This window comes from Sander lucioperca, chromosome 11, assembly GCF_008315115.2.
Source record: "Sander lucioperca isolate FBNREF2018 chromosome 11, SLUC_FBN_1.2, whole genome shotgun sequence".
Lineage (NCBI taxonomy): Eukaryota > Metazoa > Chordata > Actinopteri > Perciformes > Percidae > Sander > Sander lucioperca.
This window is the reverse complement of record NC_050183.1, coordinates 29,209,411-29,236,765: the sequence shown is the minus strand read 5'-3', so window position 1 is coordinate 29,236,765 and position 27,355 is coordinate 29,209,411. Positions and strand designations below refer to the sequence as shown.

At 40.8% G+C, this 27,355-nt stretch overlaps 1 protein-coding gene across 7 annotated transcripts in view; it reads right to left on the bottom strand.

Moving 5' to 3' along the window:
* The window catches only part of szt2 (SZT2 subunit of KICSTOR complex), a 164,016-nt gene that overhangs the window by 11,613 nt on the left and 125,048 nt on the right, over positions 1-27,355 (bottom strand). For 5 of the 7 annotated variants that reach the window (XM_031311751.2, XM_036007498.1, XM_036007496.1 and 2 more), the window contains 11 exons: positions 26,760-26,881; positions 24,504-24,689; positions 18,764-19,019; positions 18,555-18,634; positions 17,172-17,297; positions 13,541-13,743; positions 11,685-11,781; positions 10,001-10,081; positions 8,573-8,647; positions 3,694-3,759; positions 545-758 (listed from right to left, as the gene is read on the bottom strand). In XM_031311751.2, coding sequence (XP_031167611.2) covers positions 545-758; positions 3,694-3,759; positions 8,573-8,647; positions 10,001-10,081; positions 11,685-11,781; positions 13,541-13,743; positions 17,172-17,297; positions 18,555-18,634; positions 18,764-19,019; positions 24,504-24,689; positions 26,760-26,881 — 1,506 coding nt within the window. The remainder of the gene's footprint in view (positions 1-544; positions 759-3,693; positions 3,760-8,572; positions 8,648-10,000; positions 10,082-11,684; positions 11,782-13,540; positions 13,744-17,171; positions 17,298-18,554; positions 18,635-18,763; positions 19,020-24,503; positions 24,690-26,759; positions 26,882-27,355) is intronic. The other 2 variants (XM_036007501.1, XM_036007500.1) reach the window with 1 other exon arrangement.

Genomic DNA, 27,355 nt, shown 5'->3' with positions numbered 1-27,355 from the left:
AAATCATGGATGTATGAGTTGAAAATACAGATAATACTTTGGAGCAAGAACAACAATGGTGAAAATTAAGAGCAGGGATTTATTATCTTGGACCGAGGACGAGGTGGAACTGTTACTGAGAGGTATGTAAGCCTACCTAACTAATAAGACTGACTGACGCGTGTCTTCGTTTCCAAAGGTTTGTGCCCGTCCAGACTACAAAGCAACCCCAAAGTTTTCAAACCAAAACAGGGGCAGTAATGTTTCCAAATGTCTCTGTTTTAGGGGCTCGGAAACGCCGGAGTAGTGCCAACGTGAGGCGTAAACTAAGCAAAAGGTATTTCAAACCAAAACGTAGTAGTGTGGATGTAGCCTAAGCCAAGACAGCAGAGGTAGCTCACTCTACTCTTTATCCACTATAGGTTAACCACATGGTATTCTGATGTAGCCATTTGCTCTTTTAAGCACAAACCTGTGTGAATCTGCCTATTTCTGGTGATTCTAGATTTCCACAGCAATTGGGAGTTGCAGGGTAACTTTAAATATTACTTTACACCAAAGTCACCTTGGAAGACGTGGTTGCGGCCAAACTTGGGAATGTCCGGGTGATGGGAGATGAAGTCGTCCAGGAAGTCGGTGAGCTGGTAGCCCTGGCGTAGCGTCATGTGGCAGCCAACCAAGTACTGGTGAACCACTCGCAGGTGGAAGTCGTAGCTGAAGGAGTGAACGTGCATCAAGTCCCGCACCTTATCACACTCCTCAGTGAAGAGCATGGAGAGCTAAAACAGAGGGGTGGACACAGTCATTACCAGCACAGAATGACTAGCGGATAGTCACAGGGCGAAAGAAGTCACACTAAACAAGTATGGCCTCAAAATCCAGAACGTACTCTAAATCCAAACTCAAAGCTGACCATTATCATTACACACATCCCTAGAAGATGAATATAATCTGGCATATACCACACTTTCACTAAATGGTTGAACCTGTTTTGCATTTCAAGGTTGAACACCCTGCCATTCCAGCTGCTCCCAGCTTTGACTGCTTTAGGCCCTGCTGCTCTGTGACTCCCATTGCACCTTGGTGAGAGCCTTTTGTTAGCAACTTTTGATTCATATAAGTATTTTATTTAATTAAATCCAACATCAAAGGGGGCTGACAAAAGCATTAATTGCAAATGCCGTGAGAGGCTACTGTGTGCAGGTAATTACAGCACAATGGGAGTTTACAGGGAGAGCTGAATGCTACTTGCGCGTTTACTTTCATCAGGACCATTTGCCTGGCACCTATACAAATAGGCTTTATTAAATCAAAGAAGCAAGAAAAACTGCATAGCTTTCTTAAGAAAAACTTTTATCTCTATGTCAGTGTCTGGAATCATTCAGCCCCTTTTCCTGTTGTACTAGCATACGGGCAGGAGATTTTCAACATCATCACTAACCTCAACACACAGATGAGAAAGAAGAATATTCTTTTGGCACAGAGGTATGAAAAGATGAACTTTAACTTTTCTCTCCCTGGTGGTATTCCCGCAGTCTGTCAGACAAATGAAGTATGACCTCTTAGTCTGCTATCGATGGAGCCAGGAGGCCACTGGGACTACAGATACCTCTTTAGTACATTTCCTGCATGTGTCCCCTTGACTATCAAGCTAACATTTATTATTTCCTAACATGTAATCTCAAATGGTTCTAGCTAATTAAACGCCCTGTGTAACTTTGACAGAATAAATTGTCAGGTTAAGACGAGGGGCTGCAGCTCGTATCCTGTCTGCCTTACTCAGTGGAAGTGAAATGAATGACAGTGGCGACATTGATTGAAGAAGCTGTAATAATTTGGGGTCATACAAGAAGAAGACAATACACAAAGCAAGCTGATTAAAATAAAGACAAGAACAGTCATGATAGGAAAGCTTAAACATGGTGAAATCCATCAACATTTCACTTTGAGGTTGTACTCCTGCATTTTCTGTCCAGGAACAACAGAATTTGACATGTATTTTATACACAAACACTATGTAATTTTGGTGGAAAAGAAGTATTTTACACACAGGTAGCTAGTACAGTGATCTGACAAACCTTTCTAGGTCTTTCTTAGATATACATTCTTTACTTTTCACTATATATTTAATGTGGTAGCAGATTTACTGTCGTCATGTTGCGAGGACCGTGGCTGGGATTATAAAAATACCAAGGTCATGAGTCCAAGTTATGAAATATTACAGACATTAGGAATAATGTTCAAAATAAAGTTTCTCACGGTATGTCCAGAAACCACATATGCCTACATATGATTTTGTTTGGGTATCTATGATCATTTCTACCTTGTCTGCTTGCTGAAAAAAAAGATTGCTTTTTCATATGAATATATTTTGTAGTTTTTTTAGTACCTAAATTCAAATATTAGGTCAGACATTTAGATGTCTGTTTCAATCTTGATAAACGGATGGTGGACTGTAAAAAGATCAGGAAAAACAACTTTAGTTTTCTATAAACATATTAGAATGTTGTAAATAAACTGAACTTTTGGCTTATGTATGAATTGATTCACATGTGAAATGTTGTTTGACATGTATATGAATGTATATGTAAAAACAGTGTTGCACATGTGATGTTAAATGTGAAATTGATGTTTTCACAGGTCCATGTGAAATGGTGTTTGAGATTAAAATTGATTGACTTTAATTATTTGATTAAAATGTGAAACATGTTTTTAAATTGTGAAGCGATTTTTAAGCATACAATATCGTGTCTACAAGTACTGGATCCAGCCTATAAACTCATATACATGTTTTTATTATACAACGTAGCTCCCCCAACATTGCTACAGTCCTCAAATTCTTTCTTTTTAGCACATCAAATCACTAACTTGCACGCATTAATTTTGCGTAATTTAAGCTAGTGGGAGCATGTAGAGTTTAAACAGTGGTAGCCCTAGAATCGAACCGTGGAGAACTCCACATCATTTTTGTTCGCTCAAATATGTAGTCACTGAAACATTACCATTGGGAACCAATAGAATTGTAACCAATTTAGTGGCAGAAAATCCAACAAAGTTTTACAGTCTGTCGATATGATCATCTATAGCGAGCAGAGCAGCAGCAGTTTTCAGCCCCATGTTATTCAATAATTGACCCTTTAAACCCCAAAAGATACTAGAATTGATAGTGGAAGTAGACCTGGAAGAAAGTCCTAGCTCCAGTCAACCCCCTGGCAACCAAGGATGCAAGAGGAAATGTAGTAAGATTATTAAAGAAAGGGCAGAGGGGACAACAGTGGTTGAATGGACACTTAGAAAAACACAAGCTGAGACACCCACGACACCCAAACAAGCAAGCACGGAGATGGACAGCCTGTTGAAAATCAAGAAGGAAAAGGAAATCACAGGGGAGCTTGACTCAGGCCTGAACCTCAAAAAAAGAATATATTTTAATACCTGACCTTTGCCCAGGTAAAACCAATCTTTGAGACCCTACATCCAGCTAAACCTGGTACTTGCCTTACAGTCAAGCTGTATGTTGTAGCAACTGTAACTTCCACAGGTATGAAAGAACACTTCATTGAACACTGAAACTCATTCATTACCAAAGAGACAAAAAGACATGTAGATTTGGAAAGGAAGAGACCAGGACTGATGGCAGCAAGCAGAGCGGCGGGGAGGGGTGAAACCTGATTGTAGTGAGACACCCCTCCCTTGAGAATGGCTGGGACATACCGCACAGTCAGATACTGGGGGGGCATCTGGAAACGGCTTGCACCGAGGTTTGGTGAGGAGGCTGCCCTGATGGAGAGATGACATGAGGTGGGACTAGGCAGACACACAGACACACAGACAGATGGATGGAAAGGAAGACTGAAGAGATACTACAAGAATAAATAAGAACATGGATTTTCAAACCTTTTCCATGGTACAAAAATGCAATGAGACAAACAATACATACACACATTATAGCTGTGGACCTCCATTAGATAAGACTGTTGCCCAGAGGTCAATATAGGAAAAGCATGTCTCTTGTAGATTGGACCATTTCATTGAAAGTCTGGAAGAAGTTGCCCTAATTATTGACTAGTCGACTACGAAAACCACTAGTCAGCGCTGTGGCTAGTGTTTACAGTAGTTCATGTGTAAAACAGCAATGCGGTATATACAGTATTTACATACTTTCTGCAACATCATTAAAGGCAAAATTGGTAATGTTGAAAAGCTAGCAAAATTTGAAAGTAGCATCTCCTCGGGGCTCTGTCTAACCCCTCCCCCCGCCCTTGGGGCTCCGCCCACACACAGACGTGCACGAGCACCGCTGCCTCCCTGCTTCAGAGTGGAGCAAGGACCGCAATTTGACTTCATGTCTCATTCAGCGTTAAGCAAACAACGAATATCATCATCCAGAATGTATAAAACAAACATGACTACTGGTAGCAATGTGGCGACAACGCACACTGAGCTCAGGCTAGTTCATGGGAGAGGTGGAGTAGGCACAGCGGGGCAAGGGGGCATTTCATTGATTCTCTCCAAGCAGACCGCAAGGCAGTGATTGGTGGGCGTTTTTAAGGGATTACAGCAGCTACAGATGACAGATCTTTTTCGCACCTTTTTTCAAGTTATTTATAGCTGTCAGGGTGTAAAGCCCATTTCAAACAATATATAAAAAAAGTGTATATTGGAAAAATGTACCAGCCCTGCCTTTAAGTTGTGGTGCCATGGCAATCCCCTGTTCATTCTTTATTATTTACTAGTGCATTTTCACAGTATTTTGCTTCTATTTTGTTCAGCATTGCTTTCTTTAGAGTAAGTTATAGATACAGCTACTCTTAATACTAACTCCTGTATCTGTTTTATTATAAATGGATTTTACTGTGAAGGCAGGGGTAGGTTTTATTGTGAAACAACCACAGGATACAAGCTACAAAGTTTCCTTGACTCATCCCTCTGTAAACCTGTGTACCTTAATGAAGGAGCCATCATACGCCGTGCACTCACCATTGTTCATGACACCAAGGTTTAGTAAAATAGATATTGCTGTGTAAGTTTGCAGACTTCATCACTCTTCTCTTCTGCTATAGGCCTTTTTCTGAGCAGACATTCTGACTAGTCATAGTAGGAAAAGCACAGGTGTTACGAACAACATTAACAGTGCCCCAGTATGCCATGACAGTGTGACAGCATGAACAATACCAGGACCCTGAAACTGAAGCAGCTAAATGGAATTCAGCCTTCATTCATTTTATCATTCACGCGTGTTCTTTAATTATTATTATTATGACAATTAATGAAACAGTTATTTAGGCCCAGTTTAATGCATTTCAAGCCTTTTTTCAGACTATTTCAGAACATCCTCAGCAGACACAACAGTTGTAACAGATGCATCCTTTCTTCCTTTCTCACCCTGTTGTGGCTCCTCCCGCTGTGCATAAAGCCACCGTCTCGCTGACAGTCATTCTCTTATCACTTTGTAGACATTCTGACAACAAATCCAGAGGGAAACAATTTCCGCGACATCTTTCAAAACATCCTTCTCTGCCTTTATTGACACAACAAAGTGTACTGATCCAGAAATCTTAAAAGAGATCAGTCACAAGTGCGGGAGAATGGAAACGGTTTGTGATGTTACCTAATATAGTACCAGGGTTTAAGCAGGAAATTAAGACATGGGGTGTTGGCAGATGGGATTAGAGTTACATCTGAAAGGCCTGAAATAAAAAAAATAAAAAATGCAAACCTCTGATTATGTGTAGACCACACAATCACAGCTTTCTGCAGAACTCACAGTAGAGCTGTACTTCCTTAAACTTATATTATTTATTTAAAGTCACAAAGCTTGATTTAGTATCATGTTTCTTCCATCGAGAAAATAGTGGAAATAATAAAACCAGTTTGTTTTCACTTTTAGCTCAAGTTCTTTCAGCCACAATCCAAGCTAGTCAGATCAGTTGCTAACAGGACAATATGTTAACACATTTTATTCTAGAGAGATATTTGTCCCATCAAGTTCTGTCTCATAACTGTCCTAAATCCAAGTCTGTTCTGTGGAGCAGTTATACTCCAGCAGAGGAGGGTTAAATAAAAGTGGATGGTGCAACTCAGCTAATAAGCTACAACAACTTCTGCTGTTTTGGACTCTCCAGCTCTTCATTTCCTCAAAGGTCAGCTCTGTCAGAAAGTTTGCTACTGGCTAACGGCAATTGTTGTGAAAAAGTTCTCCAATGTTGAACTTGAAGTAAAAGATTTCTGAAGATTTACTTACACTGCACGTGAATTCCATCGTCAATGGTAGTGTGACCGGTGAAAAAAATAGCCAAATATACACGTTTCCCCTGTAATAGTTTACACTAATTAGCCTAATGACTGTCACTCAGAGGAGACGCCCAGGTGATTTCTTTGATTAAACTTTTAAAACCCAGCATCTGAAACAGTTAGTAAAGATAATATGATTCAAGGAAAGAAACACTATATGGGCAAATTAATAGCAATTGATGCCATTTCTAAGAGCTGATGGCCAAATATAATTAAGACCCATTTAACACCTATTCAGTTACAAATGCACAATGTTGAGCTTCCTGTACCTTTAATACACTTCACTTTACCTTCTCAGCCAGCTTTGCATGTTTTACAATAACTCTTTACTACGGATCGGAGAACCCAATGAAGTCTAACCATTGACATAGTGTGAATAACACCCTGGATGTCAAAGTTAGTTTCATCCCAGATGAAGAGCATCAGGATTTCATCTTCACAAGTGGTTACATTCTGAAAGGGTCTGAACCGAAAACAAAGAAATGCCTCCAGTGTCAACAATGGAAAAAAAAAACATGTCCAGAAATGAATCCAAATGAATGCATGTAATATCTAACTTATAATTCCTAGAGCTTGATTTATTGCACTGCATTAATTAAAAAAAAAAACAAAAAAAAAACATCATAGTACAACAATGGAAACAACTGTATGGCTTTAATAAATTAGTCGACACGGTTGTACTGTAAAGCAATGTTCCTTTGTGCTGTGAAGAAAATGAGCAAATACTAGTACTAATACTGCAAAACTAGTTTGGCTTACTGGATGTACAGTGCACTTATAAAGCCTGACATCCAGTGCATCTATCACGCTCTTCCCCTTCCACAATCTATTTTGCAAAGCGCCCTCGCTGCATCCGGGGCGATTGGGATTGGTTTAAGAAATACAAACAAGCCAGGGTGTTTCTCCCCTATCCCAGAATGTTACTCTGTGAAGCCAGACCATATTTCAGCATTGACACAGCGCTGTGGAGATAGGTCTGGCAATGCCAGACTACTGCCAAACTAAGAAAAAGGTGTCACGCTAAGTTAAAAGGAATGCAGAGGCCGGCAGATGCTGCCAGGATTGTAATAGCTTCTTTTTTTTAAAGATCCTACTCAAGTGGCCAATTAGCTCAGTTGGTAGAGCGGGTGCACATGTAGAGGTTTATTCCTTGATACAGAAGGTCCAGGGTTAGAATCCGACCTGTGACGGTTTTCCTGCATGTTTCCCCCCTCTCTCCACCCTTTCATATCTCAGCTTTCCTCTCTAATAAAGGCAGAAATGCCCAAAAAATCGTTAAAAAAAAAATCCTACTCTGCTGCTATTTCGAGACTCCGGTGGTAGGTCGTATCAGCTGTCGCTAATTAACATTAATTCTGTGAGTATCTTGATGGCAGGCCCGAAATGAAAAGCCTGTTTGCTCTCTGCGAAATATTTTTAAATCCATAAGATTTGGTCATTGTGTGATTAAAATAGGGCCCCAAATGAGTTTCTATGAGCATAAAACCTCCGCTTTGGATGAACAGACAGAGCAAAGAGCACCAGCTACATAAACTTCATCAACAGATAACCCTGCCTGACCTGTAATCTCAGCAGTGACCATCTGGCACCAAAGATGTAGACAGAAAGGAATCCCACAGCAATGATATCATAGCAACAAAAACAGAGACAAAATAAAACAAAACTACAGCAACGACCACGTAGCAGCAAACTTATTTTCAAACATTCTTGCACCATGGACCCCCATGTAAAAACACATTCCACCCAAGACATTTATTGCAAGTTTATTCTGTTATCCCTATATATTTGGAGAGTTTAGGTGTCTTTTAGTGCCAAACTTTAGACATATCTACACTTTACATGAGAAGATCAAGTGGAGAATGTCATTAGAGTAGTCATTTTTGATTTTAATAATATCTATCAAATAAAAACTGTGAAAATAATGTTGCAGATCCCAAAAAAGACCTCTGAACCATCCAAACGTTCAATCTTACTGACACCTGGGACCCCCTCCAAGACCCTGGAAGCAGAACCAGCAGCCCTGGCACCTTCTTAAGAACCTCAGAACCCAATTCAGGACCCTCAAACCTCCCCCAGAAGTCCTGGGACCCTACTGTAAAACCACTGGTATACAAAAAGATCAGTACACCCGCCCCCCTCACATGTGAAACTGAGACATTGAAATCCTTTTGGATTCCGTTTTTGGTTACTCTTGCTCTCTCTTTCATGCTTCCAATCCCTACAAAACCCCAACAGAAGAAAAGGCACAGCTTAGTTTTGAGTGTCCACACAGCAGTGCAGATTTCTGCCAATCACTTACCTGGGAGTTGACTGTCTGGCCCATGGGAATGCGGGAACACTCCAGTGCATACTGCTTCACACAGAAGTAACAGCCCTGGCAGAAAGAGAATGAACACACCTGATTATTTAATGAAACGATTGTTATTAATGCGTGGCTTAAAAGCTGATGGAGGCACAAAACAAAACCCCAGACCCCAGGAATTTGTTTGCCTGAAAATAATATGGCTGGGAAAGCAGACAACGCACACGGGGTCAAACTTACTGTACGTTGACAGCATGGAAATGTTATCACAAATTTATATCTTTTGGTAAAAGTAAACCTTTTGCCTTATTTCACTTGTCTCAGCTCGAGAAACGATATAGTTATGTCTTATATGGCTCTGCAGGAGCTGTGTCAAGTCTGAGAACATTTATCAGTGATTATCTTAGCTTGGGAACTACAAACTGTTAGCAGAAAGGCTGAGCAATATACTAAAAAATACTAATAAAAACATTTATGGTCCCCAGAGGATGAATCCTAATGACTTTTGGGGATCCTCTGACTTTTCATCTAGCGCCGTCATCAGGTCAACATTTGAATTTGTCCAATACTTTGGTTTATGACCAAATACCTGCAGAACTAAAGACATTCCCATCAGCCTCAGCTGGACTCTGTGTTTACTGCTACTTAGCAAATGTTAGCATGCTAACACGCTTAACTAAGATGATGAACAGTTTACATTATACCTGCTACACATCAACATGTTATCATTGCCATTGTGAGCGTGCTGACGTTAGCATTTAGCTGGGAGCACCACTGCGCCTCACGGAGCTGCTCGCATGGCTGTAGACTTTCAGTCTTGTTCAACATTCTCAGAGTGATTTCGTGATTTGAAGGGATCCACTGCTTTACACTCATTTCAGTGCTACATGAAAATCTAAAACTAAAAGAGACTTGAAACATGCCTGAAGTTTGTTATCCATCACGGTGACATTTGATGTTACATGGTGCAACCATTCTTTAAGGCCCCTGACCATTTTAAAAGGATACATGAAGTCTGCGAAATTTTATTTTTCATACTGCAATGTCCTAGGCTGATACTCATTGTAAAAAAAAATCTTTGGTATGCTCCAGAAAATTGTTGGCATTATACTTAACCCTTGTGTTGTCTTCCCTTCAACCTTTTCACAATTTGTTTTTGCTTTTTCCAACGTTTTACATTTTTGAATTTTTCTTCTACACATTTTCAGCGCTTATTTCTACGTCCCATATTTTCTGATATAAAACAAAAATTTAAAACGGGTCAATGTGACCCGAAGTCAACACAAGGGTTAAACATACATGAATTGTACCAAATGTGCTAAAACGCTAAAACATTAAAAGGGGCGAACATATTTTTACCTTTGTGATGTTAGCAAGTATAGCATAGTTAGTGAGAACAGTGATTCGGAGTGATCCTAATCTCACCTGAAAAGCCAGTTCCATCAACACGATGCCCCCTGGCAGCGCCCTCTGGAGGTGATACGCCGTGGCGCCAGAGGCTGTCGTCTGCAAAGTCCATTTAAAAAAAAAAAAACAATCTTACAATCACAGTTTGTCTAATGCAGGTGCTTGAAGGCAGATACAGGTGGTTTCTAAGCCATGTTGCTGATATTTTGTGCTGCTATTCCATTTCTTTATAGAGTAATTAAACCTGCGACCAATTTGAGTACGAGTATGGGTAATGTTAAAATAATAAATTTAGAATATTATCTTTTACTTCACCGGGCCTCTCTGCTATCCGCACTGTGTGTGTGTGTGTGTGTGTGTGTGTGTGTGTGTGTGTGTGTGTGTGTGTCTCGCAAACAGAGGCTGCATGCACGACCACGGGTTACAGCAAATTCATATTTTCTGCTCTTCGCCAAATACAGATAAAAGAAGTCACCGGTCATCCCTATTTGTGAGTTGTCAAAGTTGTGTGCCAAAAAAAGGACAATGAACCTCTAATCCAAGCCACCTCTCACTGATGTAAGCAGCAATGAAAAGGTTACCACCACCTGCCAGAAAAATGCCCTGTTTTTCCTGAATGCCCAGCAGGTATTTGAGCACTGCACTCTTTCTTCATTATTACAACACCACACACATTCTGTCACTATTAATATTGTCTTCGGAAGCATTTATCTGGTTTACTGGAAAAAATCCAGAAAAATATGAAAATATAAACCGCGAACAGCAATGTACCAACTAACAAGTCTAGTATACCTATTACAACAAGTCTTCACTTGATCTCCACTGCACAGCTTTGGGCTTTGACTCAGTTCCTATGGTGACTGTTATGTTCTGCCTCACCACACCTGTGTCAGCACTTTAGTCGGAGCCAGTGCATGATTTAAAAAAGATGGAGATACGCTTCACGGTTGTCAGATTTGGTATTCAGTGTTAGATATTCCCACTGCGGACTGGGTTTAGGTTTTAGATTGTGCATGTAGTAACAGTGTTTAACTTCCCTCCACTCAAAAATGTGTTTTTGTTATGTTGATGTCCCCTAAAATTTCTGATCTTGACTATACAGTCTGGGTCTGACTGCGGAGCATCTTGTCTCAACAGCGTGGGCGCCCAAGGAGAGCGGGCAGCTTCGGGTGCTGTCCGCCCTCTGTCTGAACTCGGCACGAGGCTCAAACATGTATGGCTGAGCCCAATGTTTTTTAGCCATCTTGATGCACACTGCTCTTTCACCGGTCAACACAGCGCAAGCAGCGGTGTTAAGACGGGGCAGGAGGCCACTTCCAGAATTTCTTAATGAGGGAGTGTTAAACAAAACATTCATCATTGAAGTAGTATTTTACATACTTTAAAATGTGTCAGGAGGGGGGACTCAAACTGCAACTACTATTACTACTAATTCCAGTTTCTAAATATTTATATTCAGAAACTGAATGCAGTTCACGTGTAGGCTTCAGGAAGGGAGTGAATGAAAACTAGAAATAAAATATTACAAGGAACAAAGGGAGGAACTGTTTTTGCGCACACATTTGAAATTATAGGGGCCATCGTTACAATAACAACCTGGCTCAATATACAAGACTGTGTGTGTGTGTGTGTGTGTGTGTGTGTGTGTTTGTTTGTGTTTGTGTGTGTCTGTGTTTGGGGAATATGATTGGTGAACACTAACCTTAGGGCTGTCCTCGCTCTTCTGCTTTACATAAGAAAAAGACATCCTCCCTTCCGATGACATAGAGCTAAACAAGGCAGCACGAGCCCGGGCAATGCTGCAAGAGATGGGGGAATTAAGACATAATTCAGAGAGAGTCACACGGTCTGAGCCTAGAAAGTGACAGGCAGGACAGGCATCTGCTCTGCTCCCATCAGCCATGGGGCAGCAGTACTGGGAGGTCAGAGGTCAGACAACAATAAAAAAAGACATATGATGACTAATGGCCGCTCACAATGGAGGAAGAGAAAAGACAAAGAGAATAGTAGAGAGGCCAAAATGTTTAACTTTCACACAAAAAATTAGCAGCCACATAAGGAAAAACATTTTGTGATACTTTGCAACACATTTACTAATGGAATGACCAGGTAGTTGATATATTTCAAAACAGCAAACCAAAAGCTTGGGCTGTAAAAACAGTGTAATACTTCCATGTACTTTATCTACTGCCATCAGGATTTGATATGCATGGTGTGTGCTCCTTTGCTCCTTCGAGTATTGAGAGATGGTTTGACATGCATTCGAGCCCACTTTGATTGACAGTAGGGCTTCAACAACGAATCGATAAAATCAATAAAATTCGATTATTAAAAAAGTTGGCAACGAATTTCATTATCAATTCGTTGTGTCGCGCGACACGCCACTCAGTCGCGGAGATAAAAGCAATTGAGTTGAGTGCAGCGCGGAGCGAAAGAAAAGAAAAAAAGAGTAGAGCGGGGGTAGAGGAAATACGGAGAGAGACCGGAGAGACCCTTAATGTTGTTCTGAAACACATGGCGGAGGCAGAGAAATCAGTACGACCTAAGTCATCCAAGGTGTGGGAGCATTTCACACTAAATAAGTCGAAAACGTGTTAATTGCAAGATAAGCAAAAGCGACACGTCATGGCACAGGCGCCACGGTGATGATTCAGCACCTAAAACGTAAACATGTTGGAGTCCTTGATGAGGAGGAAGGGAGTTCAACAGCAGGGTAAAGTCACTACAGAATCCTACTTTTGTTCTGTTTTGAAGTGAGGAACGTAACGTCCCTCCAGTGGTGCTGGTGTGGTGTTTACTCGTTATCCAGCTTGAGAAGCACAACAAGCTAGCGTTAGCTCGTTAATAACAGTAGTAAAGCAATACTAAAGACACGATTTTATTCACTCGCCTTTTTTGGCCCATTCATTTTTCAATCTATTGTCATGTATAAATTCTGTGCTTTGTCCCATATCAGTTATTGTTGACTTAGTATTTGTGTGTGTTGTACTTTTTAAATTTCATTTTAAAGTTCTTCTATAGCACTTGGTCATCTTAAGCTGTGTTTAAATGTGGTGTACAAATGAACTTAACTCGCACTTACTACAATGATGGTAATAATGTAATGAATAAGCTTCAAGTGAACGTGTGTGTGTGTGTGTGTGTGTGTGTGTGTGTGTGTGTGTGTGTGTGTGTATGTGTGTGGTCTGTATCTGCTCTTTGGGTTACTTACCTTTACACAACTATTAACTAAAACAACAAGGAAGGAAGTATGTATTGAGTTGATGTAAATTTTTGTTTTTTATTTTTTTATCCGATTCATCGATTAATCGAAAAAATAATCGACAGATTAATCGATTATTAAAATAATCGTTAGTTGCAGCCCTAATTGACAGTGCTCCATAGGAGCATGGAATTACATTAAACATAAGACGTTAAGAAAACATTAAAATTGAGTTTCAAAGACAATACGGACAAAAAGTGAGAACAAACTAATAAATAGTTAAAGATTAGAAAGAAATTGTTTGAGGGGAAAGCCTCAAATATGCAAAAAAAGATGCAATTTTTGCAGAAACAGACCTGCGAGCTGGAGACTGAGGTCGGACCTGGACAAGAATGAAGCCCATGCTCTGCAGGTACTGGACATACTGCTGGAGGAAGTTGCTAGAAATCTCGAGCAGCCAGGGTTCTTCCTTCAGCCGGCTGGGCAGCATATCAGCTGAGTCAGTGCTGTAGCTGCGGTCCCGACCGGACGCTGTGGAGTCGCTGGAGCGATGGCGTTTCTGGCACAGAGAACAGTGGACATCATTTAAAAAAGTATTTTATGACTGGAAAGAGGGTCTTTTCATAAACTGGACTACGTTTTCGCAACACAGGAAACAGTATGGTGTCCACTTTCCGTTCACAAACTCTTATATTACTGCCAAACACCACTGAAATATATTTCGGAAAACATTTGAGGTGAGAAGTAGATAAGTAACACTAACAGAGTCTTGGTTTATATTGGATCAACACTGTCTAGTTTTACAGTTTAATCTGAGTTCGGTCTGAGTTTGAGAAAGAGAGAGAGTGGCGGCTCTCTCTCTCTCTCGGTCCGCTCCTATACTCTTTTTGTCCAAATGCGGAAGTACAATCTATAGTTGGAGCAACAGCCCTCAAAGCCAGCGAAAATCAAAGGATTTGAGCTGGGAGATGAGCACAGAGATCTGGGTGCTGGCAAGATGGAGGGAAGTTTGCCATGGTTAATTTACACATACTACCCACACTGTTATGATACAAAACTCGTCGAAAATCTGCAAAGTATCCTATTAGGCACACATGACCTACCAACCTCTCTTGCAGAGGTCCATGTGCAACACAAGGCCCTGACATATCCTGGGCTCAAAGTAGATTACCTTGATGACATGGAGGTGTTCTGGTCACAAACCACAGAAAGAACCTGTCACCTGATTGCACTATTCCACCCTGCACTATTTAAAACTGATCCGCTGACCATATAACTCAGAGTATGCAGTTGACTAGTCCTGTTTTTTATTGAAGAATAGAACCGCTAATTAGGCTCTGCCAACTTGGTGACTGACTGATATTGCTTTTCCTATATCTTCTTCACATAAAAGCCTCCCACTGGTGTACCAGTGGAAGTCTTTTATTGTGAAGCAGCAGCAGTAGCAGCTGGAAAATGTTCAGTTTGCATCAGCCGTAACTTAACACAGCTCCAATACAATTGTAGGCGATCAGCAAACGGTAAAATAAGGCTGATATGTGATTGATGTGATGAGATCCAGTTGACTTTGAAGATACTTTGAAACAGAGCTTTCTCTCTAGTCACTTGCGCGGATTTTGTTTGTGATTCTTTTGGACATTATTGCATATCTTCAACTAGTGATGTAGTTTGTTTGACTAAATCAGGCTGTGACCTTAAATGGACCCTAAGATATTTAGCAGCTGAGCTTGAGTTTCTGCCCCGAGTGAAGGAGTCAATCCATCTTCGCAACTAGACTGGTGTGGCGACAGCAGTGATGTGGATGTGGTAAGATTTGGAGCTGAGCTTAAAGGCAGAGCTCTTAATTTACCAGTAAATCTACATTTGTACCTACCTACCATCTACAGTCATCGGGTGCAGTCTACACTTCTCCTACTGTTGCGGCGGTAACACCTTTAAGTGGCAGCAAGGGCGTCAAATCAAGTAACATCTGTAACCTTCAGTACTATCCTACAGCGAGTTTCAATACACTATAGAAGAGACATAAATATGGCATGACATGCAGCTCATCATTTGAAGAAAAAGTCCATTCTGTCAATAACTTTACATCTAAAACTTTAAACTAATTTGAACTAACTTTACTGCTAAAGTTATGTGATGCTAGCTAGTTTTACTTCAGTTGGCTAACTGGTCCAAAAAAATGCCGACGTAGGTGACTAGGCCAGCTAGAAGGCTCCGGCCTGTCAAAGAATACGCCCAACAGGGCAAACTCGAAATTTGATTGCCCCCACTGGACGACATCTTTAAGATCCGCTGCCTCCGCCAAGCGCACAATATTCTGCAGGATGAGACACACCCCTCAAACCATCTCTTCTCCCTGCTTCCATCTGGCAGGCGGTATCGGACTTTTAGAGCACGCTCTTCCAGGCTGCAGAACAGTTTTATCCCCAGGGCCATCACAGAACTGAACAATCATGCCCCCCACCCCCCAGTCAGCACAGTTGCATTTTCTAGATAGGGAATCTATGAAATGGGACTCAATGCAATATTGGATGCCTTGATAATGTTTTTATATTTTTCTTATTTTATCTATTGTGTGAGTGTGTATATGAAAGTGAGTATTGTTTTAGAGGCTGCACAAGCAAATTCCGTTGTATGGTTCTGCTGCACAATGACAATTAAAGTCTATTCTGTTCTAAAGAATATGACAATCGACAACATCGTCCCTATATGCCTAAACAACAGAGGGATTCCCTGGAAATTCTGAAGGCCTAAGATTAGATTTTTCACCCGGAGACAGAACAGGGGGGAAATCTGATTGGATAAAAGCTCTAATTTATGAAATGCACTGGAAGCCGCACAACCGAGAGAGAGAGAGAGAGAGAGAGAGAGAGAGAGAGAGAGAGAGAGAGAGAGAGAGAGAGAGAGAGTACCAATGAAACCACAGCAATAGACTCATGGGAATAATGAAGTAAATAAATAAATATTTATACATTTTAATATATATAAAATTATACAGATATTATTTTCTGATTGTGACAATCTCTTGGCCAGCAGAGAAGGCCTTGTTGGCCCTGACGGCCCACCTCTGGTAACCCTCATCTATAGCCGTGGTTGAAAAAAGGGCACCCGGGCCACTCTGCTGCCACCACAACCTGGACCCAGATGAGCAGCAGAAAACGGATGGATGGATGGATGAGCTCATTAAAATGGCTTTTATAATTAACTACATATGGCAGAGATTTTCAACAGGGGGTCCGTAACCCCTAAGGGGTCCTCGGAGTTACTGCACGGGGGCCGCCAAATAATCTCTAAAAAAATATTTTTTTGAAAGTTTTCTTTTTTCAAAAATTTAAACATATCTGAAAATATACATTGATAGGAATACAACATATTAATAGCAAAGATAAATTGGCCTATTTGTGAAAAAATACATATATTTACATATTGAAGATAAGCTTACTAAGGTAAGGTAGCCACTATGGCAGCCATAAAGTTAGTCTTAAAAATTCACTGTGCTTTCCACATGTACTTTTAACATTAAAACATGATGTATAAATAATTACCATTTATTTTCATCCATTCGGCCCATTTTAATATAAGCAGTAGGGGGTCTCTATGTGGTCTCTCTTGGAGCTAAGGAGTCCCTGGTCTAAAAAACTTTGAAGACCCCTGACATAAGTACAAAATTGTCAGGTACGTTTTTGCCCGATTACCGCCCTACCATTTGTTTATTCCCAGGGACAGTGCACATTGATCAACATCCCTGCAAATGTGCCGGTGTTAGCCAAAAGTCTAATTGGTCAGATGTTAATGTTCTTCATTTAAACAACATATGGTGCAAACATAGACGAGGCTCAATGCACAACTGTCTCAACTTCTAATATAGTTTGTGTTTCTAGTGAATAGCGGTATGTAAAAAGTCAATGATGCATCTATAGACAGCAGTTAATCAAGACACAATCTCCTCTACCTGTCACTTTCCTTTGAGTCAGACAGCACACATACCTTGGCTGGAGGCTGAACAATCTGTTCTTCTTGGATCTGCTTGCGAAAGACGGGGTCAAAGAGGAGAGGGGTGGCACAGTAGTGGACAAGCCTGGACGACTGCTTCAAAGTCTCTAAATCTGCCCACTGTTGAGACACCCATGTTAGGATTAGATGGTGACACTGCAGAGGGTAAACTTTGAGAGAAGTAGGATGATTATGATACATAAGAATAAAGCTGTCAGGGCTGTAGCTTGTCGTCAGTGAGCAGTGTTTACAGGCAGCTGCAACATCAAAGATAAACTAAACTTAGTGTATTAAGTACATGGGGCAGGAAAATCAGATCCAAACCTGACTATGATGCAGTCAGATCACATATAATAGTTAATTTAGTTCATCCAACTAAAACCAATTGCCAGTCCAAATGGTTGTGGGTCCGGTCAGGCTGCAGAACTCCTATTGGATGTGCTAGAGTAAGAATGATCTGTGGGTGTCTGCTGAAATATCAAATTCGTAAATGTAATGCCACCATGTAACCTCTCTAGAGATGTCACTGTAGAAGACAAAAACCTTTTTTAATTAGACCGGATATTCCCCCCTTTGAAACAAGGCAATACTAAATAATTTCTCAGAGGAATGAACTGTGATTGGGGCTCCTTAAATATATGCTCAAAGGCTGAGTGTCACAAAACTCTGGCTCAATGAGTCCCCCCACCCCCCCCACCCCAAACTTGACCCGTGACTAGAATAATCATCACTCCGCCTGCAATGTGGGTGTGAGTTTTGACTTTGAGCTTTGTTTTGACTTACAAATCACAAAAAGATTGTACAATCATGCTTTCTCTACCTTAGAAATATTGCAAACATCTGAATTTTGTTTACATCAAGCAGACCTTGAAAAAGTAATGCATGCTTTCATCTCGTCACAGATTGATTTTTAGTAATTCCCTGTAATTGGCGCTCAGCCAAAAGTCCAGCTCCCGTCTCCAACTCCCAGTCTCCAGACTTTTAACAAATTTGAAGGGACAAGATCATACCACTCCCATCCATGCAACACTACGGTGGCTACCTGTACCTGGTACAGAATTGATTTCAAACGTTGACTTATTAGACCTAACTGGGCTTGCTCCTTCACAGATTTACTTGTGCCCTACGAACCTAGCCACTGTCTGCGCTCCTCTGGTAGGACCCTCCTAACTGTTCCCACAGCCCGCCTCGTTACGTGTAAGATACTAATGGGATTTGATCTGTTCATGCTGCCATTACAAAGAAACATTTACCCTGTACATGAGGGGAATACATACGGTTTTTTACCAGGTGCACCCTTCAACTACTTGTCTTTAAGTTACAAATATTTAGTTATGTCTGCATGTGGCTCTCAGAACTATGACTTAGGGTACTTACTGAAATGGGCATGTTGGACTGTGCTGACCTCTGCTGCCAAGTCACAAACAGGTTCTCTATCTTCATCTGTTTCTCCAGTTCTGTCGGCACAAAGACAAAGCCATGACCCTTCCTATCCAGTGTGGAGTTTGATGAGCTCATTGGACAAAAGTGCTATTATTATTATTATTATTATTAGTAGTAGTAGTAGTAGTAGTAGCAGTATTAACCCCTCCGCTCCGTAGCTTTGATCTCCAAGAGCTGGCCGCCATGTCGGGCCACCGCATCCCCCTCCATCAAGGGTCGGATGGTGCACACGTCCCTCAGAGCCTCGTCAAAGGGAAGCAGCTCGGAGGGGAAGTGGAGCGGAGCGAGGCTTCGGCCAGAGCTACCCAGCCTGCCCTGCTCTTTACTGGGCAGAGGGGGAACTGCGCTACGCAGCAACGCATCCGGCTCCATGGAGGGGCTTAGGAACGGGTTGGGATCCTGGAAAAGACAGATGGAAAGTAAGAAAAATAGAAGCAATGGGTCAAAAAAGACAAAGGACATCAGTTGAATGGTTTGACAATACTTGCTTAGAAAAAAAGCTAGAGCTCTTGGAAGCATCAGAGGAAAGGATTGGTACTTCTAAATGACAATGCTCCAGGTGTAAAAAACAATCATACTATCAGTATTGAATGTAAGAATATTTTTTTTTTTATTTTGAACATGAGAACTGGAACATTGAATAAATTGGCAAATGTTACTTATAGGAATACAAAATAACAAATGTTTCCCCCAATTTCACTGCTTTTTTATGCGAATTCAAGGAATATATTAAGTCTCTCAAACTTATAGACACAAAAAAAACTGTCATATTGTACTGTGAACTTAATAAAGAATAATGTATTAATTATTAATTTTGTCTCATAATTTTACATTGTTTAATCATACCCCTCTACATTGTTTTTGGTTATTAACACTATTTTTATTGATTTAAAATCATATTATTGTTCATCTGGAGCAATATTTTGAGTATGCGTCTGAAATGAAATATATTTTAATGTATTTTTGTGAGAAAAAAAAATCATCCAATGAGTTTTAGGAATATTCAAATAACACAATGACCATTTTCCTCCCACTGAAAACGTTATGGATGAGCTGGAATGGCGTATGCATCAATGTCTGCATGGTCAGCTTCAACACTCGCATGCTACAGAGCCCACTTCACTATCACGACCTGTGGCTTTTTACATAATATGTTCACTGCATTGTATATCAGTGTTGATGAGTATTTTTATTATTATTGGATACGTACATTTCCAGAGCATAGTTGGTGTGCCGTGGTTGCTGTTGAGAGGAACTTTTGGGTGAGTTTGTTCAGCGGAGCATGTGAGGGCGCAGATGCCCCAGTGTGGCTGCAGCACGCCTGCAGGCTGCAGGGTCAAACTGTGCACTGGTGCTCCCTCTGCTTCTCATCAGGACCATGACAGATGAAGCTCTGTTCAGGCAAATTTTCTGCTGCTCTGACTCTGCCTTCTGTCTGCACTTATTAGTAATGCAGCGATGAAGAGTTAGTTGGGCCATTGGAGGGAAAGAAAAAGTTTGGTTCTTTCTATTCTTTGAGCTTGTTTTGTAATTGGCCGTGGGTGGGGGGGTGGGGCAAAAAGGGCATTTGGTGTCTTCTTTGCTGTCCAATGCTGCAGCCAGGTCTACACAATGCTGGAACAACACTGAACGTGACATTTTGTATTTTTTAACCTTTCTTCATTTAAATTCAACTGTGTCTCGTGTCAGTGTAACCATAGCCAGATTGACCTGCTAGGGGGGCCCTAGGGCAAAAATGAACTACTGGGCCCTATTTACCCATCCACCCTCCCCTCCCTCCCACTCTGTGCATTCTGCATGTTGTTCATATGCTGCTGTTTCTATGCGTTAATTTGATTAAACACGAATTCATTTAGGAATAAGAATCATGTCATCACTCATTGCTTTAGCAATTTGCGCTGCTGCTCATACATGAAACACAGGTTGGGCTTGGAGATGCCGTCCACCTAGACCTACCACTTGCTCATTATCTTATCATTTATTTGCTTTCAGATAGGCACGTTACAAAATTAATTACCACATGGGGCTTTCCAGGCCCACTCTGCCTGGTTGCTAATTAATCCATGTTTAACACTCAAATTCATAATTCCCCCACGTTCAGCACTGTTGCTTATAGCAGCTCAGGGCTCAATCCTTGTCCCAATAAGGCTTATATTAATTGACACTGTTATTAATTTAATTGTTATATTTAATGGAACAAAGTTCAGTTTTTCCATTACAGCTCAAAGTCACTATAAGTTAAACTGAACACTAAATGTTTATTTGAAGAAATGCATCTTATACAATTTTGGCAGAACAGAACTGTTGATGCACCTGCAATGATTGTGACAGTATAACGTTATATTATAGATGACCTATTCTAATTTGATGTGTTATTTAAAATGATGTAATATCCCGGGTAAAGCAGCAGTATATCTCTGCCACCTGCCAGTTTTAATGGATTTTTTTTTTTTAGAAACAGTGGAAGCCTATTACTTCCTGAGATAAGGAAAACCTGTAGCTCGGTGGCCTTAATAGTGATGGAAAACATTTACCTCAACAGCAGTTGTTGAGGAAGGGAAAACTGTTACTGATGTGCTTCTCTAACCACATTTTCCCAGCATGTTCCAAAACTGGACGCAGCAACCTTTTAGTCACCCAATTCTCAATATATCTTGGACCTACTGTCAGACTCCAAATGTCTCCCCCAAAAAGTCTACGCAGTTGGAGAAACTTCCCTTTTTTCCCCTTACGTATATGCAAGTGCTCTCATGGTCTTTTACACTACGTCAGGCTCTCTAGCTTCTGACCAGTGGCTGTGGAAATGAAAATCACTAGGCTCAAAGTTGTAATTGGAGTCTTTCTGCACCACTGTCCTCTTACTTACCAGTGGTAACAGTGAGGTTGATATGACAGCTGACTCATGATGTGAGGGGGGAGGAGAGCAGAAGTAAAAGTGTGAAGGAAGACGGGTTGTTAAATATGCTTAGCAAACAGTTTTGTCACTGGAAGCACATCTCAAAAGCTACAGACTGTGAAAGCCTCCCTGCCAGAGCTGAGCATAAATAATCCAAGAGGATATATGGAAACTGACAAGGACTAAATTGCATTGTGGTGGTAAAGTATTTCATTTTGAAAAACAAGGCCGTTGACGTGTCAGGGTTGTATTTCCAGGATATGATCAACACAAGAAGGCAGGGAATACAGAGGGGGTGATAATCAAGAATAGAAATGCTTGGTCACATGGCTGAGAAATCTTGTTTGGGTTTGTGCCGCAGAGTCCATCAGTCGCATATTGATCTGCAGCTTCATATTTAATACAGGAGGTCCAGCAGTTGTGCTGAGATAATCAAAACAGAAAACAAGCCTGAATAAAGCAGCAACCAGCTCTGATGGAGCTGCAGGTAGCAGAACTATGGGAGGGAATTCAGTGACAGCCTCTGCCTGTCAGCATTAATAGTGAATGTCAACTGAACCCTGTGTTCACCTGAACTAATTTCCTAATTACTCCCCATCTAGTGTAAGTTAATAATTCCTATATTATCTAAATAGCAAGGCTGGTTGTCTTCTCGTTTTGTGTGACCAAAGACAAATTGAAGGAGCACAGATGCACCATGGGAACCCAGGTAAAACCAGATCTTCTGGGTTCTGTTCCAAATGTAAGAAAACCAAATGTAAACGTCTCATTAACATTTGTAATAACAAACATTTCTAACTTTCATGACCTAGATAAACAGATAAACGCAAATGTAAATGGACCAAGTCCAGTTTCTTTCAGCTCCGATCCATATCCAAATTAAAGTCTTTCCTCTCCTGCCCAGAGCTGGAAATAGTCATCCATGCCTTCATTTTCCTCACGGATCGACTACTGCAACTTCCTCTACTCTGGAATCACCCAGTCATCCGTGTCCTGCCTGCAACTGTATATCTGTAGTAATATCCTACATATAAGTGATGGAATCTCAATGCGTCCTGGTGCATTCACATACTTAAGAGCTGTCCACTTGTGATCGGATCGCTCAGGACGAATCTCAATGCCAGGCGTGAATGGGGCGCTAGTCATCTCACCATCAAACTACAAACAGGGTTGATTGCACCTTTGCAGCCACGGCCCCTAAAGTTTGGACCAATCTCTCCCACTCTCTCTTAGATCAGCCCCTTCCCTAAGCTCATTTAAAACTCAACCCAAAACCTACCTTCAACAAGTAACAGTAAAACTATTAATGCATTCAAATGTTTACTTCAAGTGAAAAGAGAGGCATTATAACAGCACAAAGTACTTACATTGACTTAACGTCAACAAGGTGGAGTTTTCAACTCTAACATAATACTGGATAGTTTAATGAGTAATGTATCATATTTTAATCACAATATTTTGTGAGTAAAATCTGAATCTGCAACGTTAGTAAGCACTAACATTTCTCTGTCAGGTAAATGTAGCAGTAAAATGTTTTCCTCTGAAGAAGTACACAGTGAGTCAGATGTACACAATAAGTGTAAGTTATTTTGAGGTACAATGAGTTAGAACAGCGGTCTTCAACGTTTTTTAAGCCAAGGACCCCTTAACTGAGAGACAAACAGAGCAGGGACCCCCTACTACATATATTGTATAAAATGAAGTGGCCTACACCAATTAGCACCAATTATCCTGGGCCTACAATAATGTGTGGGCAGCCTAAAGCCTTTATACAGTACATTTTTAGTGCATCTTATTTTTCTTCTCATTCGTTTTATTGGCGTTAAAAATTGGCATTTAAGGTGCATGCCGCCACCTACTGTACCGGAGTGTGTAATATCATGACTTTAAACAACCATATTTTAGGTGCATAGAATACTACGCTATTAAAATATTAATTGTTGGCATGATTTTATAAATCACGTTTTAATGTTAAACATACATTACAGTGAACAGTGAATCCTTAACTGTATCTGTGGATGGCTACCTTAGTGACTACCTTACCTATAGGACAGTAAACCTATCATCAGTGGGGTTTTATCACAAATAGGCACATTTGCTAACAATATGTTGGATTCATGTTAATGACTTTTTAATTGCCCCTCAGGGACAAATAGTTTTTTAATTGAATTGATTTTAATTGAATGTAAAGACATTTTCTTTCTTTTTTTAATCTTTCAATTCGGCAGCCCCCCTGCAGTGACTCTGAGGACCCCCTGTTGAAGATCTCTGAGTTAGAATATACTATAACATATAACATACAGTACTGTGCAAAAGTTTTAGGCAGGTATGAAAAAATGCTGCAAACTAAGAATGCTTTCAAAAATGGAAGTGTTAATAGTTTATTTTCATTAATTAACAAAATGCAGTGAATGAACAGAAGATAAATCTAAATCAAATTAATATTTGGTGTGACCACCCTTTTGCCAGCATCAATTCTTCTAGGTACACTTGCACAAAGTTTTTGAAGGAACTTACTACGCGTGACAGTAAGCATGATCGGTCCGTGTACAGTGAATGCAGTGAGTGAATGAGTCTGTGTTACCTTATTTCACAGATATCTATGCAAATGCCTTGTTATTTCCGACAATTTGATCCGACAATTGACAATGAGAATCCGGAACAGCCACAATCTGGACAGTAAAACTGAGATTAGCTCTCATATTCAAGTTTATGTTCAGCTTGTTCAAAAGTTATTTGGGAAATTACTATTAAACACATTAGGAGAGGATTTGAATTGCGATTTATATTCTTAATTTATTTTGGCGCTTGTGATTTTCCTTTGTTGCTGGCTAAAACCTTTTTCTATGCTGGAAAAAACCCTGAAATAACTGAACACTGAATTAGTTTAGATGCAGCGTTGTAAAATGCAGCTGATTTAACGACAGCAATTCTGTTGTTGACTTGCTGACAATGCGCCACATTAGGGACGGCGTCAGCGTCTTTACCTGCTTGGAGTCCATTTCGTGGATGGGTGCGTCAGAGAAGCAGTAGTGATGGAAGAGGCCCATCTTCTGGTTGAGAAGGCAGTGGACAACATGAGCCCTCGCGTTCTGCCACTTCACTAGGCGGCCCAGCTCACGGTTCAGAGAGGCACCCAGGTCCACAGACCAGTTATAGCTGTACAGAGTCACCTAAAGAATGATGGTAACAATGAGTCAAACACACCCCCAAGATGCTTGCACTTATACAAGATGTGGCCTGTAAACAGCAGAGCAGTGTAGGCATCACATTACTGTTACGACTGCACCTCTAACTTTTAAAGCTCAGCTAAGACAAGTGGTCAGAGGGTAGAAACTGTCCCCATTTAATAAGTGATTTACACAACAGAAACTATGAGCAAAGATCCGCTATACTAAAGATAGCACATTTCAAGCAGCGCCAATGGTATGAAATGGTACACACTTCCTGTCTCCTAAAGGGGCGTGGCCTCGTTTGAAAGTGTAGTGAACGTCGTGTGGATGCGTGAAAAGTTGTATTTGTATAATTTATTAATATTTTCTTTTGCCAACATTAGATATTTACACAGCTGAAGGACATATTTGGCATAACAGAGATCAGTTAAATAAATCATAAATAAACTGAATTGAATAGTTTTGTTAGGGTGTTCACGAACGTTAGCTTATCTGTGTTGCCAGATCTCGCGAGAGTTTGGTCCTGAGACAGAAACCTGCCGCTAGTTTCCTAAAGAGGCGTGGCCGTGGCGGTGCCCACGTGACACAGATACAGGAAACTACTCTGAGTTGGGGCGTCTCAGTTCTAAATCGTCTCTGGTTTTGTAAGGGTGTTCACGAACGTTAGCTGACCTTAGCTTATCTGTTGCCAGATCTGGCGAGAGTTTGGTCCTGAGACAGAAACAGGTGTCGAACAAAGATAACTTTCTCCTGATGTGTCCGTCTGAAAAATGACTTTAGTGTCAGAATGTTCTGGAGATGATGCGGCTTGTGAAAAATGGCTCGTATATATACTTTGGTGACTATGGGGCAAAAGTCATAATCCGTGTTCACGTTCACTTCTCCCGTTGGAATCAATACACTCAGGACCTGCCGCTAATCTCCTAAAGAGGCGTGGCCGTGGCCCACGTGACACTGATACAGGAAACTAAACCGTCTCTGCTATGAGTAAGTCAGTGTTGTTCATCTACCTAAGAAGCTGTTAAATGCAAAGAAGGACCGGTGAGGGGACATGCACTTCTGCATTTAAAGGGTCATTTCGGTTTTTGAACCTGGACCCTGTTTTGGCATTGGTGTCTAAGTGACTAAAACATCTTTGAAATTGGTCCAGTATTGAGCAAGAATGCTGTAACCTGCAGTCACGAACTGCGCTGCAATGTAACCCTATAGGACAAATGTTCAGCGTCAGTTAGCGTCTACTAAAAGTTCTGTTTTTGCCGCTGACAGGCTCAGGTTATTATTCTAAGTGTCTGACAACATTATGGAAAGGATCCCTACAGAGATAGACCTTTTGTAAAATCCTTTCTGTTTGTTAACATGAAACAGCCCCGAAATCACCATCACCAAACCCACCAGACTCCATTTAAATAAATAATACTTTTAGCGTGTATAGATCCAGCATATTTCCACATGTAAATGGGTGAATTAAGGGGTTATTTCAACCAAATCAGGGTGGTGATTGTTGGAGCAGTGGAAAGACGAACCAAGACAGCTTTGCATAGTTTTATTTTGTTTTTGTCGACTTTGAATGAAGTGTGTTTTACGATGATAAAATTACTGTTTATTTACATGGAGTCTGGTGGGTTTTTGCGATAACAAAAAGGATCTTACTCTTTAACAAAAAAGGTCTATCTCTGTAGGGATCCTTTCCATAATGTTGTCAGACACTTAGAATAATAATCTGAGCCTGTCAGTGGCAAAAACAGTTAGTGGACAAAAATTAAAGGTGCACATTTGCCCATTAACGTTACATTACAGCTTGTTTCGCTGCTGTTTACTGCAGCGATCATTAATACTGGGCCAGTTTCAAAGATTGTTGTTGCCATCAGTCACTTAGACACAAACACACTGGAAAATAGGGTCCAGGTTGAAAAAAAGAGTTAGGTACCCTTTAACACAACAGTGGTTCAATGTTCAGAGATGTATTCTCAGCTGAAACAATCAGGACCTTTTGTATTTTTAAGAACTCTGTCTTGTTCTCTTGGCCTAAAGGGGCATTCACAATACTGAGGCTACCATATGCTAAGTCACCTTTTTGTCCACGATGCTGATGAAGAGGAACCTCTGGCGGGGAGCCAGCCCAGCCCCGGCCTGGCTCGGACTGAACCAATCACTCTGCTCCAGAGCCTCGAAGCGCTGAAAGCCCTTATGAGCTGGGCACGAGAGAGAGAAACTCAGTGAAATGGCAAAGCAATAAGTCCTTTTACACTGACTCCCTAATGACTGTCAGGACCCTCTTTCATCTGTTCTTAACTGTAGGATAACGGTCAATGGACAGCACCGTACCATGCCTTTGGGATCAACTTTTTACATGTAATTCATTTTAATTTGCACATGTACTGAGAAACTGCCCAGCGGGTCTTTATGAACCCAGAAGCCAAATGCACTAATTACCCAGGATTCTCTGAGAGGTTTCCAAGGTTTTTGACACATGACTGACAGCTTTGCCTATTGGAAGAAACAGTAATGCTGCTCTAGAAATTCCAGCCATTTGTCAGAGAAAAAAAAATGTGCTGAAAATGATCAGTGGGAGAGAGAACAAAAGTGTTTATTTTCCATGTTAACATGATATCATTCAGAATCCAGTATCTATATATATGTTGGGGACATTATATCTAAGTCGGAAG